At 43.0% G+C, this 17,042-nt stretch overlaps 1 protein-coding gene across 3 annotated transcripts; it reads left to right on the top strand.

The window, feature by feature from the left end:
* Positions 1–5,276: 5,276 nt before the first annotated feature.
* SQOR (sulfide quinone oxidoreductase) lies at positions 5,277–16,966 on the top strand. 3 transcript variants are annotated; one of them, XM_027801132.2, is made up of 11 exons: positions 6,068–7,813; positions 8,656–8,774; positions 9,277–9,525; positions 9,844–10,014; positions 10,511–10,564; positions 12,207–12,401; positions 13,314–13,523; positions 14,026–14,209; positions 15,063–15,130; positions 16,025–16,203; positions 16,582–16,966. In XM_027801132.2, the coding sequence occupies exons 3-11, from the start codon at positions 9,295–9,297 to the stop codon at positions 16,637–16,639; spliced, it is 1,350 nt and encodes a 449-aa protein (XP_027656933.1). In that variant the 5' UTR covers positions 6,068–7,813; positions 8,656–8,774; positions 9,277–9,294; the 3' UTR covers positions 16,640–16,966. The 3 variants fall into 3 exon arrangements, with proteins under 3 accessions (XP_055571570.1, XP_027656933.1, XP_005436309.1); XM_055715595.1 differs by lacking the exons at positions 6,068–7,813; positions 8,656–8,774 and adding an exon at positions 5,277–5,300; XM_005436252.4 differs by lacking the exon at positions 8,656–8,774 and having other exon boundaries at positions 6,070–7,813.
* Positions 16,967–17,042: the final 76 nt, after the last annotated feature.

Below are 17,042 nucleotides of genomic sequence, written 5' to 3'. Positions count from 1 at the left end.
TGAAACTAGATGCCTCAGTATCCAAATAGGGATTAAATTCTTGTGGTATTTCTTGATTTGTCTTCCCCCCCCCCATCTAGAATCCTGTTTAGTATTTCTAGTTGTGGTCTTTCTGTGAAGAACTAGCGGGTTTTTTGTTTTGTTTCAAAAATCATGGCTACTTTTACTGAAAATACAGAATTCTAAGCATAGAAATAGATGCTTTTGCAATTGCATAATTCATTGTTTCTTTGGAATAATTTCTGATCAAAGGAATAAAAGCTTGTGGTGCCTGCCTGAGGAATCACATACATGTACGTAAAAATGTAATTGATAATTTTTCCCATAAAATTGTAATAAAATCTGGGTTTTTGTATGAATAAGGAACTAATTTTACTAAATGACTTTTCTGTAATATAAATTCTTTTCCCTGCCTTTTAAAAAATTACTGATCAAGTAGATAAATGTCGTAGTGTTAGACATTTTCTTACTTTATTCCATCCACATGAGGAGGCACAGCTACCTGCATCTCTTTTTTAAGAACATAAAATGACAGCTTTAAAACTGTCGTCTTTTTAGTAGTGTTTCATACTGTGTGTACTCGTTTTTAAACTGTCAAGTCATAGCAGCAGAAGACACGTAACTGTGCAAGTAACTCCTTAAATTTTTATTTTGCAATGTTCTACAAATGTAGGAATTACTGTTACTAACTGGGAAATCTTGGTTTCCCGTGCTTTTATGTTTGCTGTTGTTAACCTGGATGCTTAATTTCGTTTCCCCCACCTATAGTCGTACAGCTTTACATAAACCAATTTTTAATACAATGAAATCTGATTTCTTCACAATAGTGGTGGTAGCTTTGCCGTGTTTATAAGACAAATACTTGTTGTCTTTTGGAAAAATGGCTACGGAATATTTTATCTGGTTTTATTCTATGTGCTATGACCCAAGTGATAATAGCGTAAATAATAATGTAAATGTTTCTGGAGCTGTTCCTTGGGATTCTAGCAGGCGAGAGAGCTCTCTGGCTGCCTTCCAAGTCTTACTCCGGTAGGGGCTTTCTGCCACCTACTGCTCGCTTGGCGACGCTGCTGGCTGCTCCGCGTTGTAGTTCCCAGCTTGGCGCTTTAATGCCTCACCTGGCAGGGGTCAGCGGGTTTCAAACTTCGTGAAATCTAATTGATTATTTGATCTTTGTTGGATTAGTTGTGTGAATATAGCTAAATTACTGCTAAAAGCTTTGCAGGCCTTGGAGCTAGCGATGGAAATCTGTAAGAATACAAATTATAGCAGCATATATGGCTATTTATGCTAGGCACAACAGTATGTACCAAGTTTCTTAGTAAAATGGTATGTGAACGTAGAAAAGGTGATTTATAAATAAATTAATTAATAGATAAGTAAATCAAAGTGTAAGCTTAAGTTGAAGTAAACACTTGGTTTTGGCACAAATATCACTACTTTCCAGTAATTTGAAGTACATTTACTTACTTTACTTTTCTCAGTCCTTGGCAAAATGATTTGTAGAAAAACAGCAGGAGGACAGGACAGTTCCATCCGCACCACCACCACTGCTGTATCTCTTCAGACCACTCCTTTGTGATACCAGCACAGCCAAGAACTCTTACGATGTGAGAAATTTATTTTTCTTAAATATTCTCCATGTAGGTGACTGAACTAAAACCGGTGGGAAGAACAGCTCTGTTACGGGTCCCTGGCAGCGTCACAACAGTGCTGGTGTGCAGAATTGTAAGTTTTCCTCTATGCGGTAACTTGGCATCCTCGGATTTGGGAGGTTATGACTAACTCAAGTCTATAACCTACATGTTGTTCATGAAGTATTGTGTAGCTTTAAAGCACAGATGTTGGCCATACCTGGTAACTCCGTATTTCCTTCTTGGTTTTGCTCATATCTGGCCATTGATCTCCACGATGTCCAGCCATGAGGTTTAAGAAAGGAAATGGAACAACCTGCTTGGCAATCGGAGAAGGTGCAACAAATGTTTTCAGCATTTACAGACTTGCAACTTAATGAAGCAAATAATTTAAAGCTTGAAAAAGAACAATTTCGAAATCTGTACATGTGCAAAGGCAGTAGTCTCTAAAGCAGTAACTTACAGAAGCCATTCATACTGAGAACCTAAGACAAAAGACAAGCATCTGTTTTGTTTTGTGTTTTGCAATGAAAATAGATCCAGCATTGCTGTGAAAGCAAGGGGATCTGTGCATGTACTGGTCAGTGAAGTACTGTACCTGTAAATTAGCAATATAATTGTTGCCTTGATGAGCAAGCTTTTTCTTTTGTTATCGGGGTCTCACATAAAGAGTAATATCCTGTGTAAATAGAGCCTGCCAGAGTTAACAGTAGGACAGTTAATGTAAACTCTTTGCCACCCCACTGCCTGAAACCAGGGTTTCACCCTTTCAGTGCTCAGCTGCAGGTGCTAGTTTTCCAGTCTTTAAAACTGGGTAGAAGTCACATTGGTATGCAGATGTATTTTGTTCTCTTTTGGTTCTGCGTCTACTTTTGGGGGGTTTACTAGTGCTTTCTTTTGTTAGCCTTACAGATGCTATGATTTAGAGGTATGCCAGAAGAAGAATATCTCTAAGAAAAAAATATCCAAGATGATGTGAAGAAATTACTGCTTTTCTTCTACATCACCCAGTGTTATTAGAATTCATGTGAGATGGTGCTCGCTATTGGGTAGGCACTTTCTATGGAAAAATAATTCCCATCCTGGAGAACACCCAAGTCTAAGCCTAGACAGACCTGAAGATGTCCTGTGGAATTAACAGGCCAGGAGGTGCATGCTCCAGGCTTCCCGGGAAAGCCCAGCTGCCTGGTGAGCCCATGGCTCCCGCAGCCGGGGGTGCCGGTGGCCCTGAGGAGGTGTACAGCCAGGAGTGTGCCCAGCCCTCCCACAGCAGCTTCCACCCTCTCATCCCGTCTGGACTTGGCTGCTGTGGGAGCGTTAGGCTCTGGGCTGCCAGAGAGCAGTTTCTTCATGTTGGGTTTGTGTGGTCTGTTTCAAAGTGAAGTTGTTCATTTAAGTAATTTCATTATTAAAATTGCAGACCACCTCTATAAGTCTGGGGGGAATATGCATGGGAGTATAAAGAAGATGTCTTAATATTTAAAGACAATCCTAAAAATACGTTTAAAAGAACAACTTTATTTTCTCATGGACAAGGACAAGGATCAACCTCTTAGAACAAAAAATGTGGAAAAAAAAAAAGACTGTACCAGGGTAGCTGGGAATAGGAAGTCAATAAGCTCTTAGAAATTATAAAGATAGGTAGTTTGGGTGTTTCAAAAGATGTGACTGTAAACTGTAATTTTTTTTCTCTTTAGAGAAGTCACTTGTGTTAACAAAGATGTCTAATCTCCACGTCATGTTTTTAAAGATACTGATTGTGTTTTCTCCCATGTGAGAAACATTCTCCCAATGTGTACATTTTCTGTCCAGTGAAATCCAGGAAAGTGTGGGTGTTCAGCAGCTTTGAAAAACGAGCCTTTGCCTCTGCATGGGAATGCACTGTCACCAGAAGTGATTTATTAATAATTATTGATCTAATAAGTGTGTTGGGTTTTTTTTAAATTCAAATTTAACTACTTTGCTATTTTTCTATCTATAGAAGAAGACCACTAGATTAAGGTTTAGGGTTGCTGCTTACAGGTGACCTGATGATTTCAGATGTCAAGGTGCCAGTGGTCACTAGGTTACAGCTACTGTAGGGGTTGTGGTTTTGGTATAGGTCATCCTGAAGTGAGTGACCGATGCTAAATGGATCTGGGTGGGACTTCCTGGCTGGCGCCAGCCAAATATGCAGCTGAGTTTAGATCAGGGTTTGGCAGGGGTCCGGATCTAGAAACTTTCAAAACTTACAAAAGCACTTGTATTAGCGTTTTGTTTTCAGATGCACTCAGAAAGTGCGAAAAGGGAAGGCATTAGATGAAGATTGGGAGGGAGGCCTTGTTTATGTGACAGTGGTTTTGTGTAGAATAAATGTTGTGCAGATCTTCTGTGGGATGAGTATTAGATGGGCCAAGTCTTGTGCAAGCAACAGGAAAAAAATGCTTTGTTTTGGAGACCTTTTGACTTTGGGCGTTCTTACTTTTATTATGTTTACACATTTTAGCCTGGTGTAGCTGGTTCTGCATAGCTGTGGAAAGCATTACAAAAGCCTCACAGACATGTATGGAAGTACTAAATACTGAGAAGTTCCTCTGAAAAGGTAACTTGTATTCTGTCGAAATTCATGATACCTTTTGCTAAACTGCTTCTTGGACTGACTTTGTGTATTTCTGTGAGAACAGCCACTGATGGGAAATAATAGCGTGGGTGTTTACAAGCAGGAAAAATGAGTCGTTCTAATTCAGATGTTGAGTGATGTGGCCACATTTCTGACAACCTCTGTACCTGGCAGGGAACGTCTGTGAGAACAGAGGTAAATTGTCAGGCTTGACTTTATGATTATTTTCCTTCAGCTGTAAGTTCAGAGGAGCAACTGAAGCTTCTTTTCTACAAATGGAAACTCAAAGGAACACAAAGCATAAGACAAGTGCACAGGCAAGCGACGCGTATTAGCCAGTTTGCCACTGGCCGGCTGTGAGGGGTGGCAGTGCACTTGTGCTGAACGAATGGCAACTGTGGAGCTGGAACAGAGAAACTGTTCTTGTTGGGAAGCGCAGGGCACGACTGCAGCGTGTGTGCCTGCATGCTCTAGGGGACTGACGCGTGCTGCTTTTTGGATGGGCACCCCGCAGAACATCATTCCCTTCTGCTTCTGTGGCATGCAGACAGCGGAACAGCCTCGTGGTATCTTCCCACAGAACTCCTCAGCACCTTCCCCCCTTTCTTTATAACTTTCCGTAGCTGGCTGTGTATCGGCTGAGCAGTTTTACCTCCACAGAAACTTTGTGCCAAGAGGGGAGAGGTGAACCCGAGAAGGAAGGCCTGACGTGTGGTTTGGATCTGTTGGTTGCTTGATGCATGTGAGTTGGCACAAGGAATTTTGTCAGTGTATGTTACTTTCAGCACTGATCTTCATGTGACTTTTTTTTTTTTGGCTTGACAAACATAACTTAGTGGATTAACAGCTGTTATTACTTTGTGCTGTCACCATGCCATAAATCAGAGGCCCTATAAAGTTTCTGGGAAAAACATTTGAAAGCTTGGCTCAGCAGTGGGCTAAGTGAGCTGAGCAGGAATGAGGGACGGCCACCCTGCGCTCTGCCTGCCCGGCTGGCAGGGCCCCCTTTCTCCGTGCGCCCAGGGGAGGCACAGCCTGATTACAGCTTAGGGCTCTGTTTGACTTCGGTTTGTTCCTTCATATTTATTTTTATTTTAACGTGGTGGGACTCCAGGCTTGATTTTTGAGGTGGCAAGGAGGAAGAGCAATTGGTTTGAAGATGGAAGGACAGTTGGGGAGGGGTGGGGGAGGGAATAAAAATTAGCCCAAACCCTCAGGAGGAGCAGCCGCGACGCTGCGTTCAGCCTGCTGCTGGGTGCCGCCGCCGGCGTTCGCCGTTAGACGCCACCGGCCCGCTACGCGAGGGCGGGCGGCACTGGGGGGTCCCGCGGCGCCCGGCGGGCGGTACCACAGGGGCGGGCCGGCCCGCAGCTCCCCCCCCCAGCCCGGGCCGGCCCGCAGCTCCCCCCCCCCGGGCCGACCCGCGGCCTTTGCCCGCCGCCGGGCAGCACCTGGCGCCGCCGCGCTCCGCTCCGCCCCGCCGCGCCCGCTGGCAGCGCCCGGCGCTTATCGCGCACGGGGCGGCGGCGGGCCCTTCCCCCGCCCTTCTCCGCGGCGCAGCAGGCAGGCGAGTGCGGGGCGCTGGCGGGAGCGGGGGGCGCCCTGCCGGGAGGGAGCGGGGGTCCCGGTTCGCCCCGGGGGACGGGCCGCGGCGGGGGCGGCTCTGGGCCGGGGCAGCCTGCGGGCCGAGCGCGGCCGGGGCAGCGCCGCCGCTGTGGGGCTGCCCGCCGGAGCGGGCACCTGCGGCCGGGGGCGGCGGGGCGGGGGTCGCCGGCGGGAAGCGCTGCCCGGCCCCTGTGTGCCGCCCCGGGCGGGGGCTGCTGGCCCTGTCCCTGCGCGGGGATGTTGATCTGTTAATCTGCGGCCGGCTGTTCAGCGGGCGGTCGCGGTGATCTTTACTCCTGCTAGTAAGGTTTTTCTAACTTGACTTGTTCTAACTCCCTGCAATAGATTGTAAAGTGGCGCAATGAAGTCGTCAGTCTAGGGGTTTTGCACTATATAAGGCTAATACCGACCGTCATGTTTTGAGTAGTTTACAGGGCCATGGGTAAGTGTGCAGTGTGTTAAAATGGTCGTGTAAAAGCGTAAAGTTTCAGCTCGGTTCAGCAATCAAACCGTGAATTTTCCCCTTTGCCTTCATTTCTGTTCTGTAATTCCCCTGCTCCTTTATCTCCGGTGCCCAGAGCAGAGGGCTGGTGTGCTGTTGGCAGACTCAGTCATGCAGCTGCTGTCAAACTTGAGAGTTTAATATCACTGACCTGGCTGATGGACAGTGCACCCTCAGCAGGTTTGGGATGACACAAAACGGGGAGGAGCGGCTGATGCACCAGAGGCTGCGCTGCCCCTTCAGCGAGACCTGGGCAGGCTGGAGGGTTGGTGGAGAGGAACCCCATGAAGTTCAGCAAAGGCCGGTGTAGGGTCCTGCACCGGGGGAGGAACAGCCCCACGCACCAGGACAGGCGCAGGGCTGACCTGCTGGAGGGCAGCTCTGTGGAGAAGGACATGGGGGTGCTGGTGGGCAGCAAGTTGCCCATGAGCCAGCAGCATGCCCTGGTGGCCAAGGAGGCCAACGGGATCCTGGGGTGCGTTAGGAGGAGCGTGGCTGACAGGTTGTCTGCTCTGGTGCGGCCGCAGCTGGAGCGCTGTGTCCAGTCCTGGGCTCCCCTGTTCAAGAGAGACGGGGGACTCCTGGAGAGGGTCCAGTGAAGGGCTACGAAGGTGATGAGGGGACCGGAGCATCTCCTTTATGAGGAAAGGCTGAGGGAGCTGGGCCTGTTCAGCCTGGAGAAGACTGAGAAGGGATCATAGCAATGTCTACAAATATCCTAAGGGTGAGTGTCAGGAGGATGGGACTGGGTTCTTTCCAGTGGTGACCAGTGACATGACAAGGGGCAATGAGCAAAAACTGAAACACAAGAAGTTCCTTCTGAATACGAGCAAAAACTTTTTTTTGAGGGCGACAGAGCACTGGAACAGGCTGTCCTGAACAGGTTGTGGAGTCTCCTTCTCTGGAGCCACTCAAAACCTACCGGGATGCCATTCTGTGCAACCTGTTCTAGGTGAAGCTGCTTTATCAGGGGATTGGACTAGATGGTTTCCAGAGGTTCCTTCCAGCCCCGACCATCCTGTGATTCTGGGACATGAAGGATTTTGCTGTTCTTTTTAAAACAACTGTCCACAAATGACACTTGTTTGTTTCTGTATACTCTGAAACAACTTAAAAGCAATGTAATACGGCATTCTCATCAATTAGGCTGCTGTTAGTTAAGGTACATTTTGTGTGTGCTTATAAGCATGCTTACTTCAAAATCTGTACGGTCAGAGAAGGTAATTATTCCTTAGTTAGCATTACAAAAATGAGGTCTTGTTCTCCTGGTCCGGCTGTGCTGTGTGGTGTTAACCAGCAGGCCACTGTGCCTGTTCTGTGTGTTTAATAAAACCCAAAGCAAAATCCTGTGCTCGCAAGCTTCCGGAAACAGGACGTCCCTCTTCAAACTGTCCTGTGCACGGAAGTTGCAAAACTTACCCTTCACAACGAATGTCTGTCTGACTTGGAGAAAGCAGGACACATCTCCATCAGGTAACTTCTGTTTCTGGGGATAGAATAACTTCCTTCCCTTGCTTGAGCAGTCTGTGCATGTCTTTAAATAACTCCCTGCACTAGAGAGTTAATAAACAGCCTTCTAAAGTGAAACTAACTGGTTCTAGAGTTGGTGGTTTTGTTTTGCATGGGGAGGAGGATGGGAAGAGTATGTCTGAACCTTTGAAACTTTCTGCAAAACAAAACGATTACAATTGTTTTTACAGTGGACACCTCTGAGATTTTCCCTCTGTAACTCCTGTCTCTAAGTACCATAAATGAGTTCTACCTTTTCTGAGTGCAAAAGCTGGAGTTCTTGCCTGATGACTCAAGGAATTAAACAAAGGGAGCAGATATAGAACACAGGAAGGTCTTGTCCTAAATTGCCTTTCAGGTTGTAATGCTTACTCATTCTTTATTGGCAATGTGGCAATAAGGAACTGAATTAAAATAAGTTTATACTTGTTTTATCGTTGAAAAGCTAAAAACTGATATTCAGCATGTGCAAACAATGGATTTAGAACAGGGAAAGTTCTTGTTCACTGTAGCAGGAGGGAAACTTCGGTTAACCTTGACTGCTTCTAGATAATGCAATTCTGTGTACAGTGCTACAATTGTCAAGATATATCATGCTTTAGGGTTCTGGCTGTCACTAGTTGGGTGACAGGGTCAGCTGTAGTGAGGATAAGCATGGGTTTCTGACCTCCGTTTCCAGCTGCTTTGCTGATGTAAAAGCTAAGAGGCGACTATGGACAGAGAACCAAGTATTGTGGTTATGCTCAAAGATCCCAGATCTAGGAATATGTAGACTCTTGTTTCATTGAACCTTGTTTTCCTGTCAGGCTTAGGGCTCACTACTTCCACAAGAACAGACTAACACATGTGCTTTTGCTCAAAGCACCATAGAACTCGGCATGCTTACCCCAGCGGCTTGCATCCCTGAGAGGCACTAAGAAAACAGGTATGTCTGATGGGTGCATGTGCTGGTACATCCTAACATTAAAATACAAACGTTAGGATGTATTTGGCTGACTAGTATTACAGTCAGCAGAATGGCACCCGGTTTGTTCACACAGCTATCTTGTTCAGTATTTCAGTGATCTACAACACCTAGCGAATGTTTGTCCCTTTTTGCAGTCCTAATCTCTTCAGGACTGCAGTATTACAGCTGGAGTTGCAGTGTACGCATTGCATGGGGTCAGATACAGTTTCCTGCCACAATAACCAGAAGATGTTTTTATGCTTTGTTAGAATTCATTTGCTTGTATGAAATTTCAATTTCCTGGCAGAGGCCATGATTGACTTTTTTTTTTTTTTTTTCTTAAATTGATTACAGTCCATTTCCAAATTAGTGGTTTAGCTGCAACAAAGGTTTAGTATTATAATTCTTGCCTTGAGGACTCATCCAGGCATATAAATTCTACCTTCCATAATTGTTACTGGTGCCTTTCTTTATCTTGCAGCTTCCCACTTACTGGGATATGTCAGCAATTGGAGTAGTGTCTTGTTCCTGTCTCCATCCTGGTGCGTGGCTGCTGAAACCAAGAATGCAGAAGATGAGCTCCTTAGGCTTACATACAGCAGCCAGGTGTGCTGCCAAGGATTATTATGAAGTACTTGTGCTGGGTGGAGGCACTGGTGGAATCACCATGAGTGCTCGGATGAAGAGGAAAGTGGGGGCAGGAAATGTGGCTGTTGTTGAGCCAAGTCAGGTAAGTCTTCCTTTGCTATAAAGCATTGAAAAGCATAAGTGTTTTACACAGGTGACCAGATTGGTCTGATTCTCATCCCTCTCCAACCCTACATATTTTTAACTGTGGAGAGGAAGCCAACTAGCCATCTTTTAGAAGGCTTTGCGTGAAATTTGTTGCTCCACAGTAGAGATGCGTGCACCCCTCCAGCTTTGTCACGCAAAACTCTTTTGTTAAGAATAACGTAATGTTAAGAACACATCACTTCCTATTTGGTGTGATGTGCCTTCATCTTTAAGTTGCTTAGTTCTTAAATGTCCATTTGAACACCTGTTTCAGACTCATTACTATCAGCCATTGTGGACCCTGGTTGGTGGTGGTGCCAAGCAGCTGGCAACCTCTGCACGTCCAACAGGCAGCGTGATGCCTAAAGGTGTTGAGTGGATCAAATCTCGAGTTACAGCATTGGATCCGGATAAGAACTGTGTCTGGCTGGAGAATGATATCAAGGTAATAATGTAAAAAGTTATTCTTGGTTTCTTATCCCATATCATGAGTTGTCTGTCCACCTCCTACAGATCCTCTTGGAACTGCCTATCGAGCAAGACCTTCCTCCAACATCTAGGAGGCCAGGAAATTCCACCTAGTCTTATGAGAAGTACTTATCCTAAAATCTGTTTTTACTAAAAATTGTTATAGATAACTAGGTTAGAATAACATCAGCTTAAAATATCATTACAATCTTTTCCCTGTTTATAATGAACTGAACACAAAAGACAGAATACTTTGTTCCAGATGCTTAGTTTTGTGTCTAACAAAGGCTGTGTGTGTAACTCCTAATGCAGTTGGTAACTATAAATTATTCTTAGAGCTTAACACTTGCATTAATAATGCTCCCTGTATCTCCTTCCCTTGTGACTCTTGCTGTCAGGTAACTTCAGTTTGCTTTGAGGTAATGTTTTGGGTATTGTCTAAAATGCCTTTTTTTTCCCCCCTTACACAACAGGTATCTTACAAGTATCTGATAATTGCCCTTGGGATTAGTCTGCATTATGAAAAGGTATTTGTTTTACAGTAATCATGTTTTTACTAGTTTTAATGGCATCACATACCCTTATGATTGACTAAAGTAAATGGCTTTTCAGTACACTTCTTTTTTTTTTTTTTTTTTTTTTTTACTGCAAGATATTGAACGCTAATACAAATTAAAGAGCCAGAAGACAGCCTAATGACTTTACTGCTTCCACAGATCTCTATGTAATAACCCAAATTACCCTTGGGAAGGTCTTTTAAGACTGCTTTGTTGCACCTCCATGGCAGTATGAGCAGGTAGGGCAGCAAGTCAAATCTAGAACTTAGAGGCAGCCTGTAATAATGAGATAATAAGGTATGCTGACTGTAGACCGAAGCCTCTCTAATGTAAACAAAAGCGAGGAACATACAGCAGTCAGTAAAATCTGTCCTGCAGAATTAATTTGACCCACCCTCAGCTTTCTTAAAGGATGCTCTTCAGAAGGAACCAGCTGAGTTACCACGTTTGTGTTTAAATAGGCCCTGGGGCCCTTCCCGTCTGTTAGGTTTGCTGTACACTTCATACAGTGGCACTCAGAGGAAAACGTTAATACCACTGTGCGGCACAAGAATGACAAAGCAATATATAGCAGGAGGAAAACACAAAGGCAAGATGTTTGAGTGATTTGACTCCCATGGTTTTAACCTGACCTGAATATGATGTAGTACCAGAAAATATATTTGAGTATCTCTTTGAAAAGCTCCCAAGGTATACATAAAGCAAGAGCTAGTCTTAGTTAACTATAGTCACACCAGATAAATTCTGGTGATTTGGCCAGTGGAATGAGGAGTTGCATTGTGTCCACTGACCCTCTCAGTCTTCATATAGAACTCTTCAGTACAACCTGATAAAACTAAATCCAGCGTTTAGTAGAAGGCATGTGATACAGTTAATCACTATTACTCTACAGTGAATAAAATTCATCGTAACAGATTTGTATGGCTCTGAAATGAAAGTGACCAGTTTAAAAAGAGGGATGGTTACTCATATTTTTCTTCACCGACAGAATACTTCCTGGTGTAGACTGTAATGTTCCAACCACATTTTAGTGCATGTAACATGACCCCGTTTTCTCACAGAATTTCCGCAAGCCATTAGTTTGAAATGGGTTTTACTGCCTTTCTCACAAGCAGATGGTCAGGCATAGTAGGAGTAGTATGGAAATCATTATTGGAGACAGCTGAGTTTAAACAAAACAACTGTAGGAAATACAGGTATCTGCAACTGACTATTGAAAAGTTTAACTCGCCTTATACAGTTTCGTAATGCCTTTTTTTTTCCTTTTAACATGATTTTTACTTACAGTGATGTGGCAGTGACTTTATATATTCTTATTCGGAGTTTCATGCACTAGTCTACAAAAACTTGGCTCTGGGTCTGTACTGAACACTTATGCTACAGATGTTGCAGACTAGAGTAATTTCAATAAATGTACATCTACTAAATTCTAATGGAAATACCTGTTTGATTGGTAGGCATATTTTCAAAAATGCCAATTAGCAAGTGAGTATGGGCTTTCTTTTTGCTAGAGGCTTCCTAAATAGCTGTTTGTGGAGTCTGCATTTAATATTTGGCGTTGATGACAAAATTTTTGCCATCTGTACTTTAAACCTTAATTTCGTTTTCTTAGATCAAAGGCTTGCCTGAGGGTTTTCATCACCCTAAAATAGGTTCCAATTATTCGGTTCATACGGTAGAGAAAACATGGAAAGCTTTACAAGATTTCAAGGAAGGAAATGCTATCTTCACTTTCCCAAATACTCCAGTGAAGTGTGCAGGGGCTCCTCAGAAGATCATGTATTTATCAGAGGCCTACTGGAGAAAAGTAAGTATTTTACTCTCTCTGCCACTTGTTTCCCAGTTGGAAGGAAGGCTTAGCCTAAGGGGTTCATATTATCTTTACAACACATGAAAACCACACAAGGGGAATGTGACTCAGAATTATTGAAGGGACTGCATTGCTTTTTTTTATTATTGATGTATACCAAGTGAAGTTAACTGAATCATACATGAATAGCCTATATTTAATACTGGAGAAACTTGCAGAATTCGGAATCCGTAAGGAAAGAACTGCTTACTGTGCTTCTGGTGAGCTACAGATACAACTGTTCTCAGCCTAATTTATAACTTCAGGTGGTGGACTAAAATAACACAGGCTGGAATTAAATAGTTCTTGTTACTTTACGTACTGAATACCTGTTGCCATTTGTCCTTCTGCTGGTCTGAAAAGCGGCTGTGCTTGCTTGTTGTGGCACGCTGTCTCAGCATTAGGAGTCTTAGCAGGGCTGTTAAAGTAAGCTTAGTAGAAACAAAAGACAACTTCAAGTGGAAGTGTCAGGGTTCATATGTGTTTGTTTCATGAGCGATCTACTGGGCAAGCACCTGAATAATGCACAGAAGTGAAGGTTTCAGAAAGCTGTATAATGCTAAGCTGCTACAAGTGTCTAACCTGCACGCAGCAGTTCATCAGTGAATTGCAGCCACCCCTTCTCACTAGCAGTTTGTGTGGGGTGTCCTCAGGGCCTTGCTCAGAAAGGGCAAAGATGATCCTGTCTAGCTTCTAACAGGGTGTGGAACAGCTGCATCTGAGATGCATTAATTCTAATGTTAATACCTCATTAATAATTGAACTGCATTAATAGCTCTATCAGCTCTTCAGTAGTGCAGCGTAGTTCTTTTGTCTGCTAGCTTGTTGCCATTTCTTAATAGAAAAGGCTAATTTGATCTCTTTGTGCAGACAGGAATACGTTCCAAAGCAAACATAATGTTCAACACTTCACTTGGTGTCATTTTTGGTGTTAAGAAGTATGCTGATGCATTGCTTGAAATAATAAAGGAGAGGAATATTGCTGTTAACTATAAGCACAACCTTATAGAAGTTCGAGCAGACAAGCAGGAAGCTGTGTTTGAAAACCTGGACAAGCCCGGAGTGACTGAAGTTCATCAGGTCAGGAGCTTTTGGGCCTCTAGTTTGGTCCTATTTCTTTTCTTTGTATACTGTAACATAACTGCCATGCTGTAACAACATCTGCTTCATTGTATGCCATGCTATAATAATTCTGCTGTTTCCTCCTGAGAGTACCATCTCTAATTTTAGCAGAAGATTAAAAAGCTTGAAACAAAGGTGGAGGGAAGAAAAAAAAATACTTAATAAACCATGCTTGGAGTCCTGTATGCCTTATCAGTATAACTTGGGAATGTCTCGGGTGTATATGGAAGAAGGCAAATTGGTGTTATGCCAGTCTAAATGGACTTGCCTGAATAAGGTTCATGTTAATAAAAGGATGCCCTTCAAATCTGAGAGCAGATTTTCATTCTATATACTTGTGTTGTTAAAAAAAACCCCAGACTAGAAAATCCCTCTCCCCACTGCGCTTATTGCCTTCTATCAACCCAGGTAGGATCTGGTCCTGTAAACTAGCTATTGAGTGCCTTTTTCTCCTGTCTAGTATGAAATGCTTCATGTCACGCCCCCAATGGGGCCACCTGATGTACTCCTCAACAGTCCTGTCGCAGATGCAGTTGGCTGGGTGGACGTAGATAAAGAAACTCTACAACATAAGAAGTATCCTAATGTATTTGGTATTGGAGACTGCACCAACCTTCCAACATCAAAAACTGCTGCAGCTGTAGGTAAGGTTGTGCACGCGTGTGTGTGTCTAATGAAAAGTGTGGGAGTGACAGTAAGCTTTTTGTTTAGTTTGTTACTCCTGAGGTCTTGACTTCAATTATTTGCAGCTTTCAAAAAGACCCAAGTCTCCTGGGCCAACTAATTAGCTACAGACTGTGCTGGTGCCACTAACCCACAGTCCTCTTGTTCCAAATGCCTCACAGATGAACTAATTCTATTTTCTGTGTTCACAGAATGGCATGAAATGAGTATACTGCCCTTGCATTCTGTCATCATTCAGTAACAAAACTTTCTGCTCTATCTTAGCAGCTCATGCATATGTGTCAGCTGATAAGTCACTATTGGAAGTCACATGTTCTGTACTTGTAGCCATAGAGTCCAATATAAAAGCACTTCAGACATATTGTCTCACAACTGAAAAAAAAAAAAAAGGCAAATAAGGGCATGGAAAAAAAGAAAGGCTATATGGTATCTGATTGGTGTAACGTGAAGAATGTTAAGTCAACTATTCCAGGAAGTGGGTCTCGAATACTTCCCTTACAGCACTGAAAATGAAACAAAACTTCAGTGCCAGAAGCATAGCGTTTGGGAAGACTGAGCAAGTGTAATAAAACATACAGCTCCAGTTTCATTCAGCTTTAGCATGTTACAACAGCAAGGCCAAAGCATTATTCCAAAATTATTTTTTTAAAAAAAAATTGGGACTGTAAACTTTCCAAACTGATTTGACATTGAAGTTCAATTACAGCTGAATCATCCAACCAAATGCCTGGGTAGTAGTGTTTGCCTTAGTAACTACAATAATTGTTACCTGAAACAAAGCCTTAATTCTTTTTTTTTTCCTTTCTTATATAGCTGCCCAGTCTGGAGTGCTTGATAAAACTATTTCCCTGGTTATGAAGAACCAGTTGCCAACTAAAAAGGTACCTACAGATCTTGTTTTATCATGAATGTTTTCTCCATTCACGCAGGAAGTCTTGCTAGCAGCTAAACCATGTGAACCAGAAGGCAGGAAGGGCTTTGCAGCAGCAGCTGGGGTACTAAATGGCTAAATGCTGTATGTCATAATAGTAATCGAGTTGTACAATTCATATTTTTGATACTGCTATTAAAAAATAGTACCTATTTAATTCCTTAACTTCTGAGTTGATACAAGTTGAAAGGCTTAGTCCGAGTTCTTAATCAGTGTGGGTGACTTATTTAGAATAAAACTGTTGACTAGTATAATCCCTGCTCCAGGAAAACTCTTCCAAACCTAACACATCTGCACAATGTTGAATTTTAAGGAGTTAAACTGAGGTTTTGTACTATAAAAAAAAATGTTAAGCCTGTAACTATGTTCAAATTTCTTCTCGAGACTTGGCTTTCATTTTCTGAATTAATATTCCTTGGGGCACTAACCTGAGTGTCATCATCCATACTCCTGCGATCCTCTGGAAATTCTGGCAACTTAGTTCAAGGTTCTTTTTAAATACTGACTGTTAAAAGCCAGCACCACCTCTCATCCTGATCTTACTGGTCACCTATTCTGCTGGTTACAGTAATAACCAGCAATTAATGACACAAAGCCCTATTGTTCTAGATTAGTTCTAATTTAAGCAATATTGTTAAGCAAATCTGCGTTGGAAAGAAAATGGCTTGGTATTATGGTTATTAAACTGTAATTGGCTTAGCAGCCTTCCAAACTCAATGGTATTAATGCTATAACTGCAGAAACGTCTTCGTAACTCATTTCAAAATACGTTAAACACATGGCTTGTAATACTTTGGCACTTACTCTGCTTGAATTAATGGAAAGGGGATATTCTTCATTGCAGTATGATGGATATACTTCCTGCCCGCTAGTAACAGGCTACAACAAGGTGATTCTAGCAGAATTTGACTACAACGCTCAGCCCTTGGAGACCTTTCCCATTGACCAGAGTAAGGAGAGAGTAACCATGTACCACATGAAAGCCGATATGATGCCTTTTCTCTACTGGAATGCGCTGCTTAAGTAAGTATTTCAGTTCTGAGGAGGCAGAGCTGCTGTGATCTCTCAGGAAGAAGCCAGGTTACAGATAACTGTTCTGGCTTAGTTCCTTGCTAGAATAGAAGCAAACAGAAGTGCATTCTTAGTCAAGACTAAGACCTTTACTTTTTGGGCACTTTGTTCTGCTTGAACCCGTTACTAGCCGAGTTGAATTGCACAGAAGGGAATCCCTTACCCAACTGACAACCGCACTGAAACAAAGATTCTCCAAAACAGACCCCTCTTAGCAAGTATGGCATCTTCCAGCAGGAAAACAAAAACACCACCACCTCACCACCCCCCCAAACCCTACTTTAATAGTATAGCCATAAAACTTGACAAAACAACTTTCTCCATGTCTAGGGGATACTGGGGAGGACCAGCTCCTGTCAGGAAGCTGATGCATCTGGGCTTGAAGTAACTGCTGTTTTTGTGTGGAACAAACCCTTTTGAAGAACAATGACTGATCTTACAATGGATCTATAGGTATCTTCCCTCTTGGACCACCTCGTCCACTGATTTATTTTTTTTTTTTAATCAAGCTTTTGTCCTATATTCACTTTTCCCCCTTGTAAGGATGAATCCTTCATGTGCTCTTCTACTGCTTTTCTATGTAAGCCAACAGCTTTGACTACTCCTGTGTATGCACAGGACTTGCCTTAAGCTATGGAACACTACTGAAATCTACAGAAATCAGTGATTTTAAAGCTGTATATTTATAAAATAAAATTTTCTCCCTCACTTTAAACTGGATTGTCTGCATCTGAAATCTGTGTGTGCACGGGATTTAACAGAATAATTAAATCCTGTTATCATCAAGAGGC

The sequence above is a fragment of the Falco cherrug genome, chromosome 7 (genome assembly GCF_023634085.1).
Source record: "Falco cherrug isolate bFalChe1 chromosome 7, bFalChe1.pri, whole genome shotgun sequence".
Taxonomy (NCBI): domain Eukaryota; kingdom Metazoa; phylum Chordata; class Aves; order Falconiformes; family Falconidae; genus Falco; species Falco cherrug.
Note: the sequence above shows the minus strand (reverse complement) of the source record. Positions and strands in the feature narration are given on the sequence as shown.

What these genes read in the sequence shown, in the direction of transcription:
- SQOR (XM_055715595.1), top strand. Translation starts at nt 9,295, where the DNA reads ATGTCAGCAATTGGAGTAGTGTCTTGTTCCTGTCTCCATCCTGGTGCG. An exon ending in CAGAGGCCTACTGGAGAAAA is followed by an intron (nt 12,402 to 13,313) that starts GTAAGTATTTTA and finishes CTCTTTGTGCAG; the next exon opens with ACAGGAATACGTTCCAAAGC. An exon ending in ACCAGTTGCCAACTAAAAAG is followed by an intron (nt 15,131 to 16,024) that starts GTACCTACAGAT and finishes TCTTCATTGCAG; the next exon opens with TATGATGGATATACTTCCTG.